This window comes from Daktulosphaira vitifoliae, unplaced genomic scaffold, assembly GCF_025091365.1.
Source record: "Daktulosphaira vitifoliae isolate Bord-2020 unplaced genomic scaffold, ASM2509136v1 Scaffold_1, whole genome shotgun sequence".
In the NCBI taxonomy this organism is placed as follows: domain Eukaryota; kingdom Metazoa; phylum Arthropoda; class Insecta; order Hemiptera; family Phylloxeridae; genus Daktulosphaira; species Daktulosphaira vitifoliae.
In genome coordinates this window covers 922333-940461 of record NW_026099572.1, presented here as the reverse complement: position 1 = coordinate 940461, position 18129 = coordinate 922333, and the positions used below count along the sequence as shown (strand labels likewise).

At 25.1% G+C, this 18129-nt stretch overlaps 1 protein-coding gene across 2 annotated transcripts in view; it reads left to right on the top strand.

Annotated features, from left to right (window-relative positions):
- Positions 1 to 1243: 1243 nt before the first annotated feature.
- LOC126895885 (collagen alpha-1(IX) chain-like) overlaps positions 1244 to 18129 on the top strand; it is a 61020-nt gene continuing 44134 nt past the window's right edge. Inside the window, exons 1-3 of one of the 2 annotated variants that reach the window (XM_050668189.1) lie at positions 1244 to 1398; positions 10417 to 10493; positions 11942 to 11977. In XM_050668189.1, the coding sequence (XP_050524146.1) occupies positions 1382 to 1398; positions 10417 to 10493; positions 11942 to 11977 (130 nt within the window). In that variant the 5' untranslated portion in view covers positions 1244 to 1381. The remainder of the gene's footprint in view (positions 1399 to 10416; positions 10494 to 11941; positions 11978 to 18129) is intronic. The other variant, XM_050668190.1, reaches the window with a different exon arrangement.

Sequence of the window (18129 nt, the reverse complement as noted above, 5' to 3'; positions counted from 1 at the left end):
ATATAGATGCTTGATGTTTTTACCTATCATTTGGTATATTTTTTTTTATAAATATAACCCTTTACCTGCCCACAGGGGGGAATTTAAAATGACAACTTTTTTACAAAAAATTAACTTTTTCAACTTAAATTTTGAAAGTATTCCGGAAATTCTGACACTTTTATATATATATATTAAATTAAAGCTAATGTAATTTACTTTATTATGCAAAAAAAAAAATTTCGGACTTTATTTTGTCTTCACGGTGAAAATGGCAACCGAATGCTATTTTTGTGTGAAAATTCTCAATTTTTTTTGTACATTTTTAACTTTACTTTAAACTTATTAAAAAGTGTATGGATCAACACAATTTTTTTATGAGAAATAATATTTTTTAATAATCCCTTTTTCATTGAGGATATTAATAAGGAAATAACAGATCATGTAGCTTTTGGAATAATCCACCAATTTTTTAAAATTAAACACTATCTAAAGATTTGCATCGAAGCGTTTTTTTTTTTATAGTGATTTTAATCACTGTCAGATATCATTATACTTGATCCGACTAAATCATGTCACCACTGTACCGCGACCCCCTGTGCTGAGTTTTTTTTTCTTAAAATTATCATAACTTCTTTAAAAATGAACAAATAATATTTTATTTATAGATACTTTACCTATCATTTGATATATTTTTGACCCTATACCTACCCAAAAGGGGTTTTAAAATGGAAACTTTTTCAACTTAACTTTTGAAAATGTTCCAGGAATATTGGAACTTTTATATACACCTTAAACTAAAGCTTATTTAAAATATATAATATGGCTTATAAATATATATTTATTTTGAAAAAATAAATTTGACCTCTGGACTTGTCTTTGTGGTGAAAACGGACATCAAAGTTAAAGAACACATACAATTTCTGTGGGGAAATGGGGAAAATCTCCAAAAAAATTCTAAATTTAAATTCACAAATTATGATTAGTATAATATATCTTTTGGAATAATCCACCAATTTTTTTAAAACTAAACACTATCTAAAGATTTTCATCGAAAATTGTGAAACAGCTCATAAAATATCTATAATGATTAAAAAAAAAAAATTGTTTATAACACAATTTTTAAAGATATTATGTGAGATTTAGTTAGCCGATCACTCTGTATACTACATTATGGAAATAAGTAATGCTTAAGCTTCCCCCTCCAGATGTTATACATTATTTTAACTAGTTGTAGTTTGAAGTAGCAGATCTTTTCTTTTAATCTACAGTTCTTTAAATAACAGTAATTGTGGTGAGACAGCTGGAGTGTTATCAATTGGTTTACAAGTTTAGTGTTATTTATACAAATTATATTAATGATTATTCATTAATTATAATAAATTTTCTTGAACATTAAAAAATGTTTACTTTTTTTATGTAAGTATTGTTCTACATTTATGTTTAATTTAATTAGTATGTATAAATATTGTCATCATTAATAAAAAAAAAAAAACTCAATACATTATATAATCAGTCAAATTACAGTAATAAAAGAAAACAACAGAGTAGGTTAAAGTTAATAATAGAGTCATGTTGAGAGAAAAAAAATACAAGAAAATAAATATTTAAAAAAATTTTTTTCTGTATTCGAATAATTTATAATATTAATTAGTCACATTTTAACATTTAATTATTTATATACAGAGTGAAACCTCATATCCTGACAGTTCTAATAACTTTTTAACTAGTAAATATTTAGATTACTTAAGTAATTATTATACGTCGGGACTATACGTCGTACTCTTCGTTTCACCTAAGTGTAAAAATGAGAATAACTTTCAAAGAACTGGTCCAAAAGTGGTTTTTGACTAATCGTGTATTAATTAGATCATTTTTTATTTTGTGAGTTAGTTAAATATGTATGTTCCATTAAAAAAAAAAATGAAGTTGACACCTCTATAAATTATAAAGGATTATTCTAAAAAGTATCTATTAACTGATAAATCATGAAATATAGTACCAAAAGAAATCAAAAAAATATTTTTAATTTTGTATTTATTTTGAGAATAATCGATTGGTCTATGATATACAGATCACGCTGTATATAAAGTTATATAAAAAAAAAATTACGTATGTATAAAGTTTAAGCAATTTAAAATTAAAAATTTTAACATAAAAATTCCATGTATAGAGGACTTTTGAATGTAAAAGATAAGTCGCCTGGACAAATTTTTTTTAACTTATAGTACGTAATAAAAACCTTAATGTAATCTATATTGTAAAGACCCAGAATTTCCGAAACTTTTTCACAAATTTAATTAAATAATTAAATTTGTATGTAAAACACATTTTGAGTTTTCTTTGTGGGCAGGTAAAGGGTGTCAGATTTTCAAAAAATTTATACCAAAGGAAAAAATAACACCTATGGTAATTATATAAAAAAATTATTTTGATTTGTTCATTTTTCAAAAAATTATTACAGTTTTAAGAAATAAAAATGACAATATTTACAGATTTTAAAAATTGTATTTTTTTTTGAAATTTCAATTTATAGGCACAAAGAAAATGTGTACAAATTTTGAGTATAATGTCTTCAACTACATACAATTTGTGATATTTTGATGTATACCGATAAAAATCGGTCCAATGAGACCTGACAGACACAAAATAAAATATATAGTGTTCAGTAAGTAAGAAAGTGTCTATTGTTCTCATTATTTGTAATAATTGACCTGTTTTCTACTTACTGAGCACTCTGTAAAATATATGTAAACACATCATGATAAAATTAATAATTTTTCAGCTTTGTATCAAAACTACAAAAATCTATTTCGTACAAGTCATATACATTTTTTTTTATCGGTTTCGAAACTCATACAAATTTTAAACCATTTCCAAATTTTAATTTTTAACTTTAGAGACCTATTATTTAAAGAAGACAAGTCATCGAAAAGTCATTATTATCTTTTAATTGTATATTAAATAAAGAAACCTTAAATTTGATACTGCTTTGGACGATTTAGGTATACCGTTGCTATGCTTAAAATTATAAAATTGGGCATTTTAATAAAAAATTGTATGATTTCTGAATTTAATGCCCTTATTTCCAAGAAATCGAAATTTCAGATAGCTTTTCCTTTTTTATCTTAACGAACATTGTATTTTAATTTTTTATTCATTATTTATAAAAATTATGAAAGATTTGTCTAATATTGTCTTACAAAATTGTCTAACAGCTCTATTTACAAAGAATAATGAGAATTGATCACTTGTGGCTAATTAATTAAATAAAATTAAAACTATATTAAAAATATTATTAATTTAGAAAACTAAAGAATATCTATACTTGTCCGAACTATGCCACGTCCATACTGTGACGCGACCCCACTGTGTTACTGTTTTTTCATCAAATAACGTAAATTTTAAGTAGCGTATATTGTTTAATATTCATAATTTTAGCTTTGATGCGAAGCTGAGAAGCTATTGGTTTTACTATGATGTGTTTTTTTATTTTTTTTGTGTGTGTCTGTTACCACTTTTTCTGAGTTCTCATCGAATCGATTTCTTTCAACGATACGTCAAAAGATCACAAATCGTATCTAGTCGAAGACACTACTCTCAAAAATTGAAAAATTTTCCCTCGTTCCCTGTACATGATTATAATCTCTAAAAAAAAATTACAAATTTAAAAATCGCTAATTTTTGACATTTTTTTTACTTAAAACTGCCATCACTTTTGTAAAAATAATCAAATCAATATAATTTTTTTTTAGATAGATGCTTGATGTAATTATTTATTATTAATTTAGAAAACTAATGAATATTAAAAATATTAAACTCAAAAGTCACAAAAAAATTACTGAAAAGTCGCGGATACGTATTTCAGAAACAATGTTACCATTATCAACGCTAAACACATATAAAGAGTAAAATTTTATGAAAATATCAGAAATAATCCTTATAAGGAATAGAGTTAATTGATTGTAGTATCAAATTAGAAGAGGAAGTGGCAAGAAGGTCTACATTTCATTGCCCGAAATACCTACACTACTTAGCGTAGTTTGTAAATATGGCAGATCATTTATATTGCCAAGCAAGTAGAAGCAGTTTATAAAAATATTAGAGATAGTCTTTTAAAGGAATAGAGTTAATTGAAATTACTACCATCAATTGATGATAGTATCAAATTAGAAAAGGTAGTGGCAAAAAGGTCTGTTATTTCAATACCCGTGATACGTATAAGACTAGGAGGAATCTAATGAAAAAAAAAATTTTCCGAGTGAATTCATAACAAAGATGTGATTTTATACATAATGAGAGAGGATTTTGCTGAGAAACGACTTGAAAAAGATATCCAAAAGATATGATTGAGAATCCAAAAAAATTACATAAGATGTACTAGGAGCTAATATAATAAAAAAGCTGTTTATTTAAAAGCATATACATTAACTAAATACGTGTGGGCTCACCGGAACAACTGGATAATCCCGGTAGATCTTTATTAAACTATAGGACTTAGGCTTCTTACCAAATAAGTTACCTATTTTAACTAATAACTATCAGTTATCTTGTATCTATAGAAAAAGTAAAAATATCAAAAGGACGTAAACGAAACGTTTCTTCCTTTAAATCTTTTAATTACACTGTTACACATAAAGATTAATTTTACATAAAAAATTTTTGAACAATTCGATTTATAAAAAATTAAAAAATATTTTGACACCTATATCTCATTTTCGTAAAAACTGTCGCTAACGCCCTTTTACTTATTAAGACTCCATGTTGTAAAGTAGTATTCTATTCTTTTTTCTATAATTTACTAATTGAACAAACAAAAAATTTTTACCAAAGTAATATGTATACATAGATATATATATATAAATTTGAATAAATATTAGTTTTTACACTTATATAAAAAAATTGTTATTATATGTGGTATGTTATTGTCGATAATATAACATTCAACTCTAAAAGGAATTTAGCTGAAAAATATATATTTAAATTGAAAAAAAAGAGTCACCTTTTGAATCACTTAGTACTAAACTTTGTCAGTTAAAAGTGTCAGTTGATTATTTATTAGAAAAGTTTTAATAAACACATAAAGAAAAACTATGAATAACAGACATTTTTGGTATTATTAATTGAAATGTTTAAAAAGTTGGATAACATAGAGATAGACGGAATCAATATAAGTGAATAAATAGTATAGTCCATGACTATAGTCATATATGTAAGAATGCTCTTATAGGATTTATAAATATATGGAGAATTAAAAGAGAGGAACAAATGGAAGTAAAACTACTGAGTGATTTAATAATATAACGCCATATTACATATTGAAATTGATATTATAAAATATGAAATAGATGAAGTAAATTTTTAAATAATAAAAATGTTCATTTTTTTAGTAAAATAGGATTTTATAGAGTTATGAAATTAAACGTCTCGATGTTATGAAGCATTATGTTAATATAAACATGTTAATTGACTTTTTTTGCTCATATATGACCATTTTATAATCAGATTATAATCTAAATAAAAAATGATCTTTATTGTTTCTGTAAACTATTTATTTACACATATACACGGTCCAATAACGGTAATAATCTGTACTTGAAGTATACACACTCGTCTGTTCTGAATAATTGTCGAACACTTAAGCATTTGTACTTTACTAAGGTGGTAATAGTTTACCCTAGTGCACAGTGCTTGTTCTGTGTTATGTGCAACGTGTATAAAAACCGACCTTGAATTTTAAAGTCGGTTTATTCAGTCTATTCAGAGTCTGAATATATAAAAAATGATACCAACTTTTATATTGTAATAATTTTTAAACAATACAATAACTCTTATTTCAGATTTTTGTTTTATTTTCATAATTTAATGATACTTAATCAACTATTAAGTACAATAAATCTGTTTAGGAAGAAATTTATTAAAATTAATGTACTTAAAAAAAAGTATAAAACGTAACAATTATGAAAGCCATTTTATGTAAAAATCATACACTTAATAGTAAATATTGGTGTTATAGCATTTATTTAAAAGAATTATCTACATTATGTAACTAATTGATCAGAAATTAGAAAATCTTCGTTTTGACCTATGTAAAATGGCAAACATACAAAATAACATTTCAAATGTTCTATTTTATAAATTCAACAATAAGCTGACTTAAAAGATAATTTACAACTACACTGTAAAAATGAAATAATGAATGTGTACTGAAAATTTCCACAGATAAAAATTATTTTTTAGAAATATTAGTTTAATTTTATTTTTACTATTTCTTTTATTTAAGTAAAACTTTAAATTTTTTTAACTATACTACTATACATCTGTATCCTTCAAAACTACATCAAATTAAAAACCTTAGTACAATTTTTGAACAAAGCCACCTAAGAAAGTAAAATTTTAATTTATTTGTAAAATTAGTCATTTTTACTAATATAATTTACTTTTATTTTTTTGAATCACTCTTAATCGAGGCTAATAAAAATTAAATTAAACTAATGTCTAAAAAATAATTTTATGTTTATACAAATATATAACATATAATATTTTAAACAAGGAAATGGCTGTTGTCCTGTTGTATTGTTCTGCTAATAAAATTAATAGAAGAAAAAATGGTCAGACTAATTGTACTGACAATAATTATTATTGTCAGTACAATTTTTTAAATATTGAAGTGCATATTAAAGACATTAACTAAAGCTTAAATATTTAAATAAGTTAAAGTTTATTTCAAAGCTTTATGTTATATAAGTTAGAAGTAATCATATTTTTTAGAAAATTTTTAAATATTAATTTTTTCATATACTCAGGTGACTTTGTTCAAATATTTTCTGTACTTAGGTTTTTAATTTGATGTAGTTTTGAAGGATATAGGTATACAGTAACAAGTTGAAAATGCTTAACGTTTTATTTTGAAGACCAATATTTTTTTTAATCATGTAGTATGTTAAGATAATTTTAATTTGGTTTAATAGACTTTTTGAATACCAAAGCTGATTCAAAATTTTCACAACAGGGGGATTGGTTTGTTTTTTAATAGAAAAAAAATGTTGTGTTTAATTTGTATTTGATAGAATTATTTAAAAATTATTGTTCTAATATTATCATTTAATATTTCGTAAATATTAATTTGTTTTATAAGAAATTATAGCATTTTTTAATAAAACTTATTTGAATACTTAGTTTTTAAATTATACACGGTTTCAAAATCACTAAAATTCCAGATATTTAAGCTAACTATTTTAGAGACCTATTCTTTAAATGTATAATTAAACAATATTAGTCTTGAAGAAACTGTGTGATGAACGAAAGAAAATACATTATAGTAAAAACAAAATTTTCTCTGCTTCATATCGAAGCTAATAAATAATTATAAAGTGAGATTCGGAATTAAGTCAACTAATAAGAAATAGAACTCAATTTCTTTGTTCTGTGTATTTACCCGCTTTGAGCTCTATATATTTTTAAATATATACATAGAACCACTGATATAAAATATTACTAAAAAGGAGTATTCTAATTCAAACTACACACAGTATCTGTGTGTAAAACCATCATTTTGTGAATATCCGAAACATGTACAATGAAATTATTTAAACGATAATAAAAAATTATTTATCAACAAAATTTTACAAATATCACATAGAAAATCTGTAACCATTTAGATTTCTTGAAAAAAAATTAGATATTTCAATCTTGTTGAATATAATTATTTGTATATATTTTTAAAATTTAAACATGTATTGTATATTCTGCTATCATATTACTGTGTATAATTATGGGATTAATAATCGTTCTCCAACCGTTCTTTATGGATAGTAAAAACATTTATTACATTAAATAAATTATTGTTTTGGCTATTTCCCAAAGAAAAGTAACATCATAATAAAGATAATAATAGAAATTTTATTTTAGTTGATAAATATAATACATATTTTAAACTTTAAAATAACTAGATACTTTTGAATACATTTACAAAAATTGTTAAACAAGGAAAATATGAATATAATTCATATAAATACTAAGATGAAGAAAATTAATGTACTGATGAAATTTAATTTCAATATAGTGTTGACTTGAACTGGTAGTTTTAATAAAAAAACTAAAAAGGTCACATTGAAAAGACTTTTTTTCAAAGTCAACAATTTTTTCATCGATATATTTTCAATAATATATTTTTTTTAATTGAACAAAATATTTTTTAAATTGATTAATTTCTAATTTTTCTAACAAAAATAACAAGAAATTATCATTCTTTTAACAGATAGGTTATTGGATTTATGTTGATAACGAGTTTATTGATTTATTAAAAAAAATTTTATAATAGTTCAATAATTTAATTCAATTATCCTTAAATTTATATACAATTAAATGGCGTCGATAGCTTTATCACACTTTATTCCAACATTTTTTTCTTAGTTACGACTATGATTAGAAATTTTGAACACGCTACAAATAACAGTAAACACGACTTGTCATCGATGACTGTATTAATAAGCCAAGTAAACAAAATATTGGTTTCCCATTCTTAGTCTCTGTTCTGACACAATGTCCGCCACTCGTGCGTCCACAGCTTGCTCCAACCTTGATTATTGACCGGAATCTTTATAAGTAATATCTTATAGACTATCGTATAAAAGCAATGGCAATTACTACATTAACATCGTGATCTAGCTGAGGGACAAATAATATTTTATCTGTGGTATAAGTATAAAATATTTTTTATATACAAAAGCTATAACATCAACTGATATAAAATATATATTGTTAAACCAAGTACATCTTATGGCACTGTTTTTTGGACCTGTTTATGATAAAATTCTGATATAAGTATTTAACTTCAGTTTTCATATCAATATCATAATAAGCTATGTATAATTTTTCCAGCAAAATAAATTATAGGATCAAATGCGCTAATAAAAAACGAGTTTTCTTAACTTTTCTAAAATTTTTAAGTATAATTTACGATTTATAACTATGAAGAATTAGCCATCAAAAAAAAATTGATTTTTTCATTAAAAATAATAATAAAAAGACAGTTTTAAATTCATTAAAAATAATTTATTACTAACAACTATGATTCGATGGTATTTAATTAGATTATTTAATCATTTAGTTAAGTACAAAATTTATTAGTAGAACTTTTAAAGTTTCTTAAGAAATAAAACTATTTTAATAGACTTAAATATTTAAAACAATATTTTTAACTTCGAGATCGTCTTGCTTGTTATGCAGGACGATTTTTTTTATCATAAACTTACACAATAAATATAATTTAAATATTTTATTTTTTGGTTTTTTATTGTTACCCATTGTTTTTGAATTATTAACTATGTAATACTTTTTAAGTTCATCCCTTATGCCTTGTAAGGATGTCAACTTTTTTGTTTTTTTCAAAGGAAACATATATTTTGAATTTAATAAAATGTTTGAGTTTTTAATTTAATAGTAAATAGCATTTGAATTTTTAATATAACTTTATTAGTTTATAAGATATAAACATTTAAAGTTTCAAATTTTTGAGTTAATAATACACAAGGAATTACAAATTCAGGTAGCTAATTAGTTTTTTATCACATCAATATTCGCAGGTATACAGCATTGTTATTATTAATGGTAGTAAAGCACAGTGTTGTAAGTTTAAAATACACTAACTGACAATACAGAAAGAATATCTATTGATAGTCATAATTGATAATAAACAATCCTTGATTGTGACAACGACGTCATAAACTACCAATTAACTACCTGTATTTGTAATCCCTTGTGTATTATATATGTATATTAACTTAAAAATTTGATACTTTAAATGTTTATATCTAATAAACAAATAAAGTTATACTAAAAATTAAAATAATATTTACTATTAAATTAAAAACTCAAACATTTTATTAAATTCAAAATATATGTTTCCTTTGAAAAAAACAAAAAAGTTGACATCCTTACAAGGCATAAGGGATGAACTTAAAAAATATTACATAGTTCTTAATTCAAAAACAATGGGTAACTATAGAAAACCAAAAAAATAAAATATTTAAATTATATTTATTCAGCAAGTAATTGAGTGCGTTATGATAAAAAAAATCACTGTATACCTTTCAAAAATAATTAAAAATTTTCTTTCATTCGTTGAATAGAATTATTTTGTTATTATAATTTAGTTATACCCATCAGTTGAGCAGTCTTTATTTGGCAGACTCACGTAAAGATAATTATTTCTAAAATTAGCATGATCATAACATTAAATTGTAGTTTATTTTATTTAAGAGTAATAAATGTATCATTAAATTAATAATAATAAAAATTATAATTCAATCATAAAAATGTTTTCACTTAAATAAATTTGTTATATAAAACTCGTAAATAAAAATTAGTAGTTTTATTTTCATTTCTTTTTTATCTTTTAAGTAAAAATAATTACATGTTTTATTTTTGTTATAGATTCAGTATAAAATGTTATCAAATTTTGGTTATATTGAAGTTGACTATTTTAATCGGAGGTGTGATTATTTCAGCAAGTATGTTAATATTTTATTAATAATAATTTATTATTATGTTCAATGATGGCTTATTTTCAATTTTTTGGGAAAAATCTCCTCTTCAAAAAGGTTTTATGTAATTTAGTAAAACCCTGTATTAAGGTTTAAAATAATGAATAACTTTGTTTTCATAAGAATAAGCTTATTTCAATCATTTTTGTAAACATAAGAAAAAATCAAAACATTCTAAACAATTTTTTTGTAAACCCAAATTTTGAAAACGCCAAAAAGATTAACCCAAGTGAAAAAACTACATTTGACGAGGGTTTCTGACTAAATATGTATTACAGCATTTGAAAAAATTTGCATTAATATTTTGGGTTTAAGATAAAGTTTTACTTGAAATGTTTATGGATGTATCCATGTTTTCAGTCATAAGATGATGTTTCGGACTCGTTCATTTTTAGTGCGATCGTTGAAGATCGACTCTGCAACGAGTCCGAATGTCATTTCATAACTGAAAACATATCCATAAACATTTCAAGCTTTACGATAATCCACGAAAGCTTAACACATTCATATCAAGATAAAGTTTAACTAAATTTAATGCTACAAATATTCGGTGATTTGTATCTTCAATTTTACTAGGTACACTAAAAAACTATTTGGAAAAATAAAAAAAAATTTTATAGATCTAATAATATAATATAATTATCTAATAACAATAATATTTTTGTTAAACAAAATAGTACTTTTTTATTAATTAAACCAATTTTTTTATACAATAATTGTAAAAGTAATCGAAAGTAAAGTAAAGTAAAAGTAAGCTAACGATATCGTATCGAAATATCTAAATTTGTTTAGTGGCAGTGCCTTGCTAATTGTTGCTCCTCATATTTAGTATATTTTTAAACCAAATACATTTTATGCAATATGTAATTGTATTCATAGTTTTTGACGCCCCTCAAAGTGTGGCGCCATAGGGCTCTTGCCTTGTTATCCTCGCCTTAACCTTATGCTTGGCCCTTAATAGTAATAATTATCACTATCAGACTTTAATCCATACTAGTGTCTACTATCCTCTACTACTAATCTTTCGGACCGTATCAATTTTATAAATTTTCATTTACGTTTATCGGGCTCTAGGTACTATTATTTACTATATTTAGGTAACTACTATTTGCATTACTTTTCTGTCTACCTAGCTTAAAAATTTCATATAGGAAAAATTTTCATCGCATGAAATTCTGAAAAATATTAATTTTCATTTAAATTTTGCTATTTGTTAACTATGTACAATTGATCATAATCCAGTACAAATTTCAGAATGATATATTTGTGATATATTATATATGATATATTTCTAATTAAATTTGACCAACAATTGATATAGGCATTATTCAAGGGTATTTTTTCCCAACAGTAAATATTATTTTTTAACAATATCAAAAATGATTACATAAATAATATACAATTATATTTTACAGATGGGGCAAATAAAAACGATAATACAGATTATTTAGGTTTGTATACAATTAAAATTTGTTTATAATTATCAAAAAATCTATCGATTTTTATACTATCCTCCTAAGTTAAAAATGAGACAAATTTTAGTTTTGATGCAAAACTGAGAAGTTATTAGTTTGATGATGTTGTTATGATATGATGTTTTAATTTTATATCTGTCACAAACATAAAATAATTTTATGTTAAACTAAGTTTTATGCTACGTCCTATTTATATAAAAATGGCTGTTGTATTTAAAAAATCATGCTACTCTTGTGTTAAAATTTTGGATTTCATATTTTATTTTAGCTTCGATGCAATGCTGAGAAGGTATTAATTTTACCATGATATGTTGTTTTTTTTTTTGTCTCACTTTTTCTCAGCTCTCACCGAACCGACTTCTTTCAATGATAAGTCAAAAGATCACAAATAGTATCTAGTCGAAGACATTACCCTCAAAAATTGAAAAAATTTCCCTCATTCTTCGTAAATGGAGGAAATCCACCAAAAAATTACAAATTTAAAAATCGCTAATTTTTGACATTTTTTCAATTTTTTTACTTAAAACTGCCATAACTTTTTTAAAAATGGGCGAATTATTATAATTTTTTTTTATAGATACCTTAGATACTTACCTATCATTTAGTATATTTTTTCTTTAATTCTTATCCTTTACTTACCCACAGGGGATGATTTAAAATGACAACTTTTTCAACTTAACTTTTGAAAGAGTTCCGGTAAGTCTGATACTGTTATATATATCTTAAATTAAAGCTAATGTAATTTACTTTATTATGGAAAAAAAAAATTTCGGACTTTATTTTATCTTTACGGTGAAAATGGCTACCGAATGATATTATTGTGTGAAAATTCTCGATTTTATTTTTTACATTTTTAACTTTATAATTAACTTTACTTTAAACTTATTAAAAAGTGTATGGATCAACACAATTTTTTTATGAGAAATAATATTTTTTAATAATCCCTTTTTCATTCGACATACTTTATCTTAATTAGGATATTAATAATGAACTAGCAGATCATGTAGCTTTTGGAATAATCCACCAATTTTTTAAAATTTAACACTATCTAAAGGTTTGCATCGAAGCGTTTTTTTTTTATAGTGATTTTAATAACTGTCAGATTTCATTATACTTGATCCATCTATGCCACGTCACCACTATGCCGCAACCCCCCTGTGCTGGGTTTTTTTTATATGTAATTACTTATTTTTTAATAATAAGTAATAATATTTCAACTTAGAAGTGATAGAAAAAGTCTAATTGCACATTTGAAAACATCGCAAAAAGTTGATTTAGAAAAGTATATTTTTGTTTCTGATGAAAGTTCTTTGTAGTCCAGTGTATAAAATTTATAACTTTGTTAAAAATAACAAACAATTTTTATTGAATAGTATTGTATCAAGCCCTTTAAATTTTTATACGCGTTAAAAGTAAAGAAATATACAACTACTTTATTATTTTTATATTATCTTCGTAAAAATTACAATATTAAATTATTTTATATCATTTTTTTTTCAATCCGAAGATTGGTTAAATGACTATTGATGTTTCTCTTCACTTGTTTCTGTTACTTATAATCCTCTTTATCTCCCAGTATGTTCCTATTCCGGTATCTTCTATCACCTGCTTTAGAAATAGGTTTCTGGGCCTTCATCTTCCAGGTTTCCCTTCGATGTTCTCTCTATTATTGTGGTTATCCAAGAACTATTCTTTATTACGTGTCCGATCCATGCTTTTCTCCTCAGTCTTAACGTATTCCATATTGATTTTGGGTATTCATTCTCCTGAAAACCTCATTATAATGAATGAACCCCTTCGCCGGTTACTTAGAAGTGCTAATGTGGATCCTAATTTTATATTATAATAATATTTGTATTGAGTTTTGCAATATCTTATTCGTATTTCGTTTTATTAGTTGTAAACATTTTTTATTTGTCTTTTGTTATTTGTCTTTTGTTATTTGTTTTTATGTAATTTTGTTTGTTTTGTATCTTTCTCTCAAAATTAGTTAAAATTAAATATGTAAACATAGCTTGTAAAAAAAGGGATACATCCCGTAAACTAAATAAATAAATAAATAAATAAATAATTTTTTATTTTTTCCGTCCATGAAATTTTAGTGCTCTTCTCCAACACCATACTTCAAAGGCTTCTATTTTGGATTTTTCAGCCTTTATTATTGTTCAAGTCTCTGCTCCATATAGAGCTACACTACACATAAAGCTTTTTATAAGTGCTTTCCTGGTGTCCAGCTTTATTCTGTTTGAAGTAAAAAGATTTCCCTTTTTATAATAGGCCTGTTTGGCCTGCGCTATTCTACATATTATATCTGTATGGCTTTTCCCATCGCTTCCATTATGGCTAAATTATGATCACTATCTATGTCTGCTCCAGGGAAGCTTTTGCTTTGTTTTACTTGATCTTTTACTAACAAGGATGTAGTCTATTTGATATCTGGTTCCCCCACCTGGCATAGTCCACGTGTACCTTCTACGCTTAGGCTGTGAGAATAAAGTGTATGTGATCACTAAGTTTTGTTCCTTGCAAAACTCTATTAGTCTTTCGCCTCATTGATTTCTTTTTCCCAGCCCAAAAGCACCTGAAATATCTTGTTCTTTTATTTCTTCTGAAACTGCATTCCAGTCTCCCATTATTATCATATTATCCTTCTCTTTTGATAACTTTATAACTTCGTCAATTTGTTCTTATATTTCGTTATCTCCATGTCCTGAGGTAGACATATATACTTGGATAATGAAGGTGTTAACAGGTTTTGTATCCATTTTAATAGCAATTATTCTACTATTATATTGAATAACGGTGTTGACTCTTTTTCCCATATCTTCATTCATGATTATACCTACTCCTGCTATCTTATTATCGTCTCCAGAAAAAAATTACTCGAAAATCATCCGACCAAAAATCACCTTGACCAGGCCATTTTATAACACTCATGCCTAGTATATCAATATTATGACGAATATAATATTTAATATCATACTAAATTTAATTACTATAATTATTATTTATTCATATATCATAATTATAAATCAAATAACTAATCGGGATAAAAATAAGGGAATAAGAGTTATTGTTGCTTTTGAAATAATCTACCAATTTCTTAAAATAAAACACAATCTACAGATTTGCATCGAAGAGTTTCTTATGATAGTAATTTCTGACAGCGATTAAAATAATCACTGTCAGATATCATCTATACTTGTCCCAACAATGCCACGTCTATACTGTGCCGCGACTTTACTGTGCTACCGTTTTTTTTCTTTGTTTATAATTGTTGAGTTAATTATTATTTAATAAATGCTATAAAAAAAATGCAAAAATGTGTAAAATATACATTGTATATTATCTATATTTCAATAGTTATATATCTTTCTCTTCCCTTATATATATTTTTGTATTATTATTATTATTATCATTTTATTTTTTATTTTTCTCTCTTATATTTTAATTAGATGCTAAATATTTAACAATGGAATATTAGAAGTATACTATCTAGGGTCCAAGATTTTTTTTTTCTCATTTCCCAAAACAAATGCTAAGTTCTCCGCCTTCTAAAACTAGGTTATTACCTAACAAGCACTTTGTATTACCTAATTTTCACTAAATTCGTTATGATCCACAAATGGTTACAGCGAAGTCATTATTTTAGTCCATTCTTCTTTACAATTTCGTCCAATTACACTCAAAGATAACCTTAAATAAATGCTTATCTATTTCTCTATTGACCTAGTGGGTATTAATGTACTAATACCTAATAATAATTCTTTCCATTTATGGTTCCTTTATATCTCTCCTTCAACTAGTCCTTCTACCCATATTTTATCAGAACTTTATAATTAGTTTCTAATAACTCTATTATTGTGGGTGGTTTTAATGGCCAATTTCCTGCATGGCGGTTTCTAAATTCTAATGTTAGAGAGAATATTATCCATTCAACCATAACCCAACATAACTACTGTATAATTAATGTAGGTGTTCCTACCAGAGTTAACCATCCTCTTTATGTCGATACTAATGTTCACCTAACTCTGTCCTCCAAATATTTTATTATTCACATCCTGTTCAGTTTTGTGTTATCTTTATGGTAGTGATCACTACCCTATTTTAACATGCTTTTCTGAACAAATACTCATTGTTCAGATTATTTTGACAAAAACTCGTTTTCTAACAATCCTAATCGTAGCTTCTTGTTCAACTTAGATTTAGCTGATTGGACAGCTTTTTCTTTTTTTTTGGTACCTTTTTTGATTTGTTGTTCCCATCTATATTTCCTATTGGTAAATAGAAAAACTTTATTGATATTTTACTGAGAGGTGCCAAACTTTCCATCCTATCTAAACACTTATCTAATAAACGTCATAATTCGCATCCTTCTTGTGGAACTACTTTTCCTATACAATCACAGTTAAAGCCAGATCTTTTCACTTTTAAAAATATAGATTCGGGTTCTTTTCATTACTTTATGTTGTATCGAAAATTGAAATAAAATACCACCAAATCCTTCTCTTAATTTTGAACCAAAGCTATAAAATTACAAACTGTATCATCCGACCTTCTCCAGCTACCAATAACGCCTGGTTTTGCAATAATGTGGCATCTCCATAAGTTTCTAATTTCGACGAATTCATTATTAAATTTCGCACCTTATATACGGTATAATAATACCAACTTTCTATCATCCCCTTTCTGCCGCTAAAAAGTTTCCCTAGCTATCTCTTCTAGAAATTCATTGCAGTCGGTTTAGATAGTATTTCTCCTTTAATATTCAAACATCTACCGATTAAAGTAGTTAATATACTTTTTACTATTTAAAATGAATTATTGATTAATAATATTATTGACTCCTGGAAATACTTTATGGTCATACCTATTTCTAAAAGTGGAGCATGAGTTCTTGCGTATTATCCTATTGGACTTCATTTTTTTGCAAATTAAATAAGTTTATTTTAAAAACACACCTCCATTAACTCCTTAAAATCCTCTATTATCAAACAATTTTTCTAGTTTTCGACTTACTGTAAGCATTATCAAAAGTTTTTATTGCAGTGATTTTGTTTATGTTCGTGGTGTTTTTTATTCAATTCATATACCTTTACTTATCTCACATACTTATTTAATGCTGATGACATAAACATTTTTTTCTTCTAAATCACTTGTGGTTAACATATAATAATGCTCTCCAAAATTTCTCTATGTCTCTTCATTTATCTTTTTTTAATTTTCTTCAGAAAAGAGTAAATCCATTATTTTCACAAGAATACGCATATATCAATATCGTAATATTTATCTTAACAATGTTTGTTAATCCTATTTTGATTATGTCACTTATCTTGGCCCCAAAATTGACTAAAAACCTCAATAGACGTTACATTTTAAATAACTTTATTCTACTTTATCACGTTGTTCTAACCTGTAATGTTTAATTACGAGGACTTGACGTGGCTCCCACTTTTCTTCCCATCATCTTATATTTAGGACTCTTATACATTCTAAAATAGATTATAGATCATTCTGTATTCGTCTGCCTCCACCGTACATTGTAATAAACTTAATTCCCTACTTTCTGTCTACGTACAATCTTAGGTTCAATTAACTCCACCCCAAATGTAAGTTTAAAGGTGGAATGCGTTTTTCCCTCCATCGAAGTTTAATATCAGTACCTTGCTTGTAAATTTCTCATTGAACAGTTAACTTATTCAGTCAACTCATTATTACATTTTTTTCAATCTCTATACCTAATTTAGCGTTTTGTTCCCCACTCTTCCTCTACTTCAATTTCTTCAATTCAGACTTCGTATCTAAATTTTATAATCACTTCTTTTAATTTTTTGCCTATTTATGATCTATTTTATCTTTCCAAGCACTAATTCATTACTCACGTATTAATTTTAACCATACATTTACTTTTTATCCAAAACCACAATAATAATCTTTCTCTATTAATTTTGTCAATAATGTATTCAATAAGCTTATATAATCTAAATTCTCCAATTATTATCTTATTTTTACTGATCATTCAGTCTATCCTAATTCCACCGGTTTCTTCTTTTTATTCCTAATCATACTATTAAGTTCTCAGATTTTCTCCCTCTACAATTTTGTTTTTTACCAGTCCTCTCTTCTTT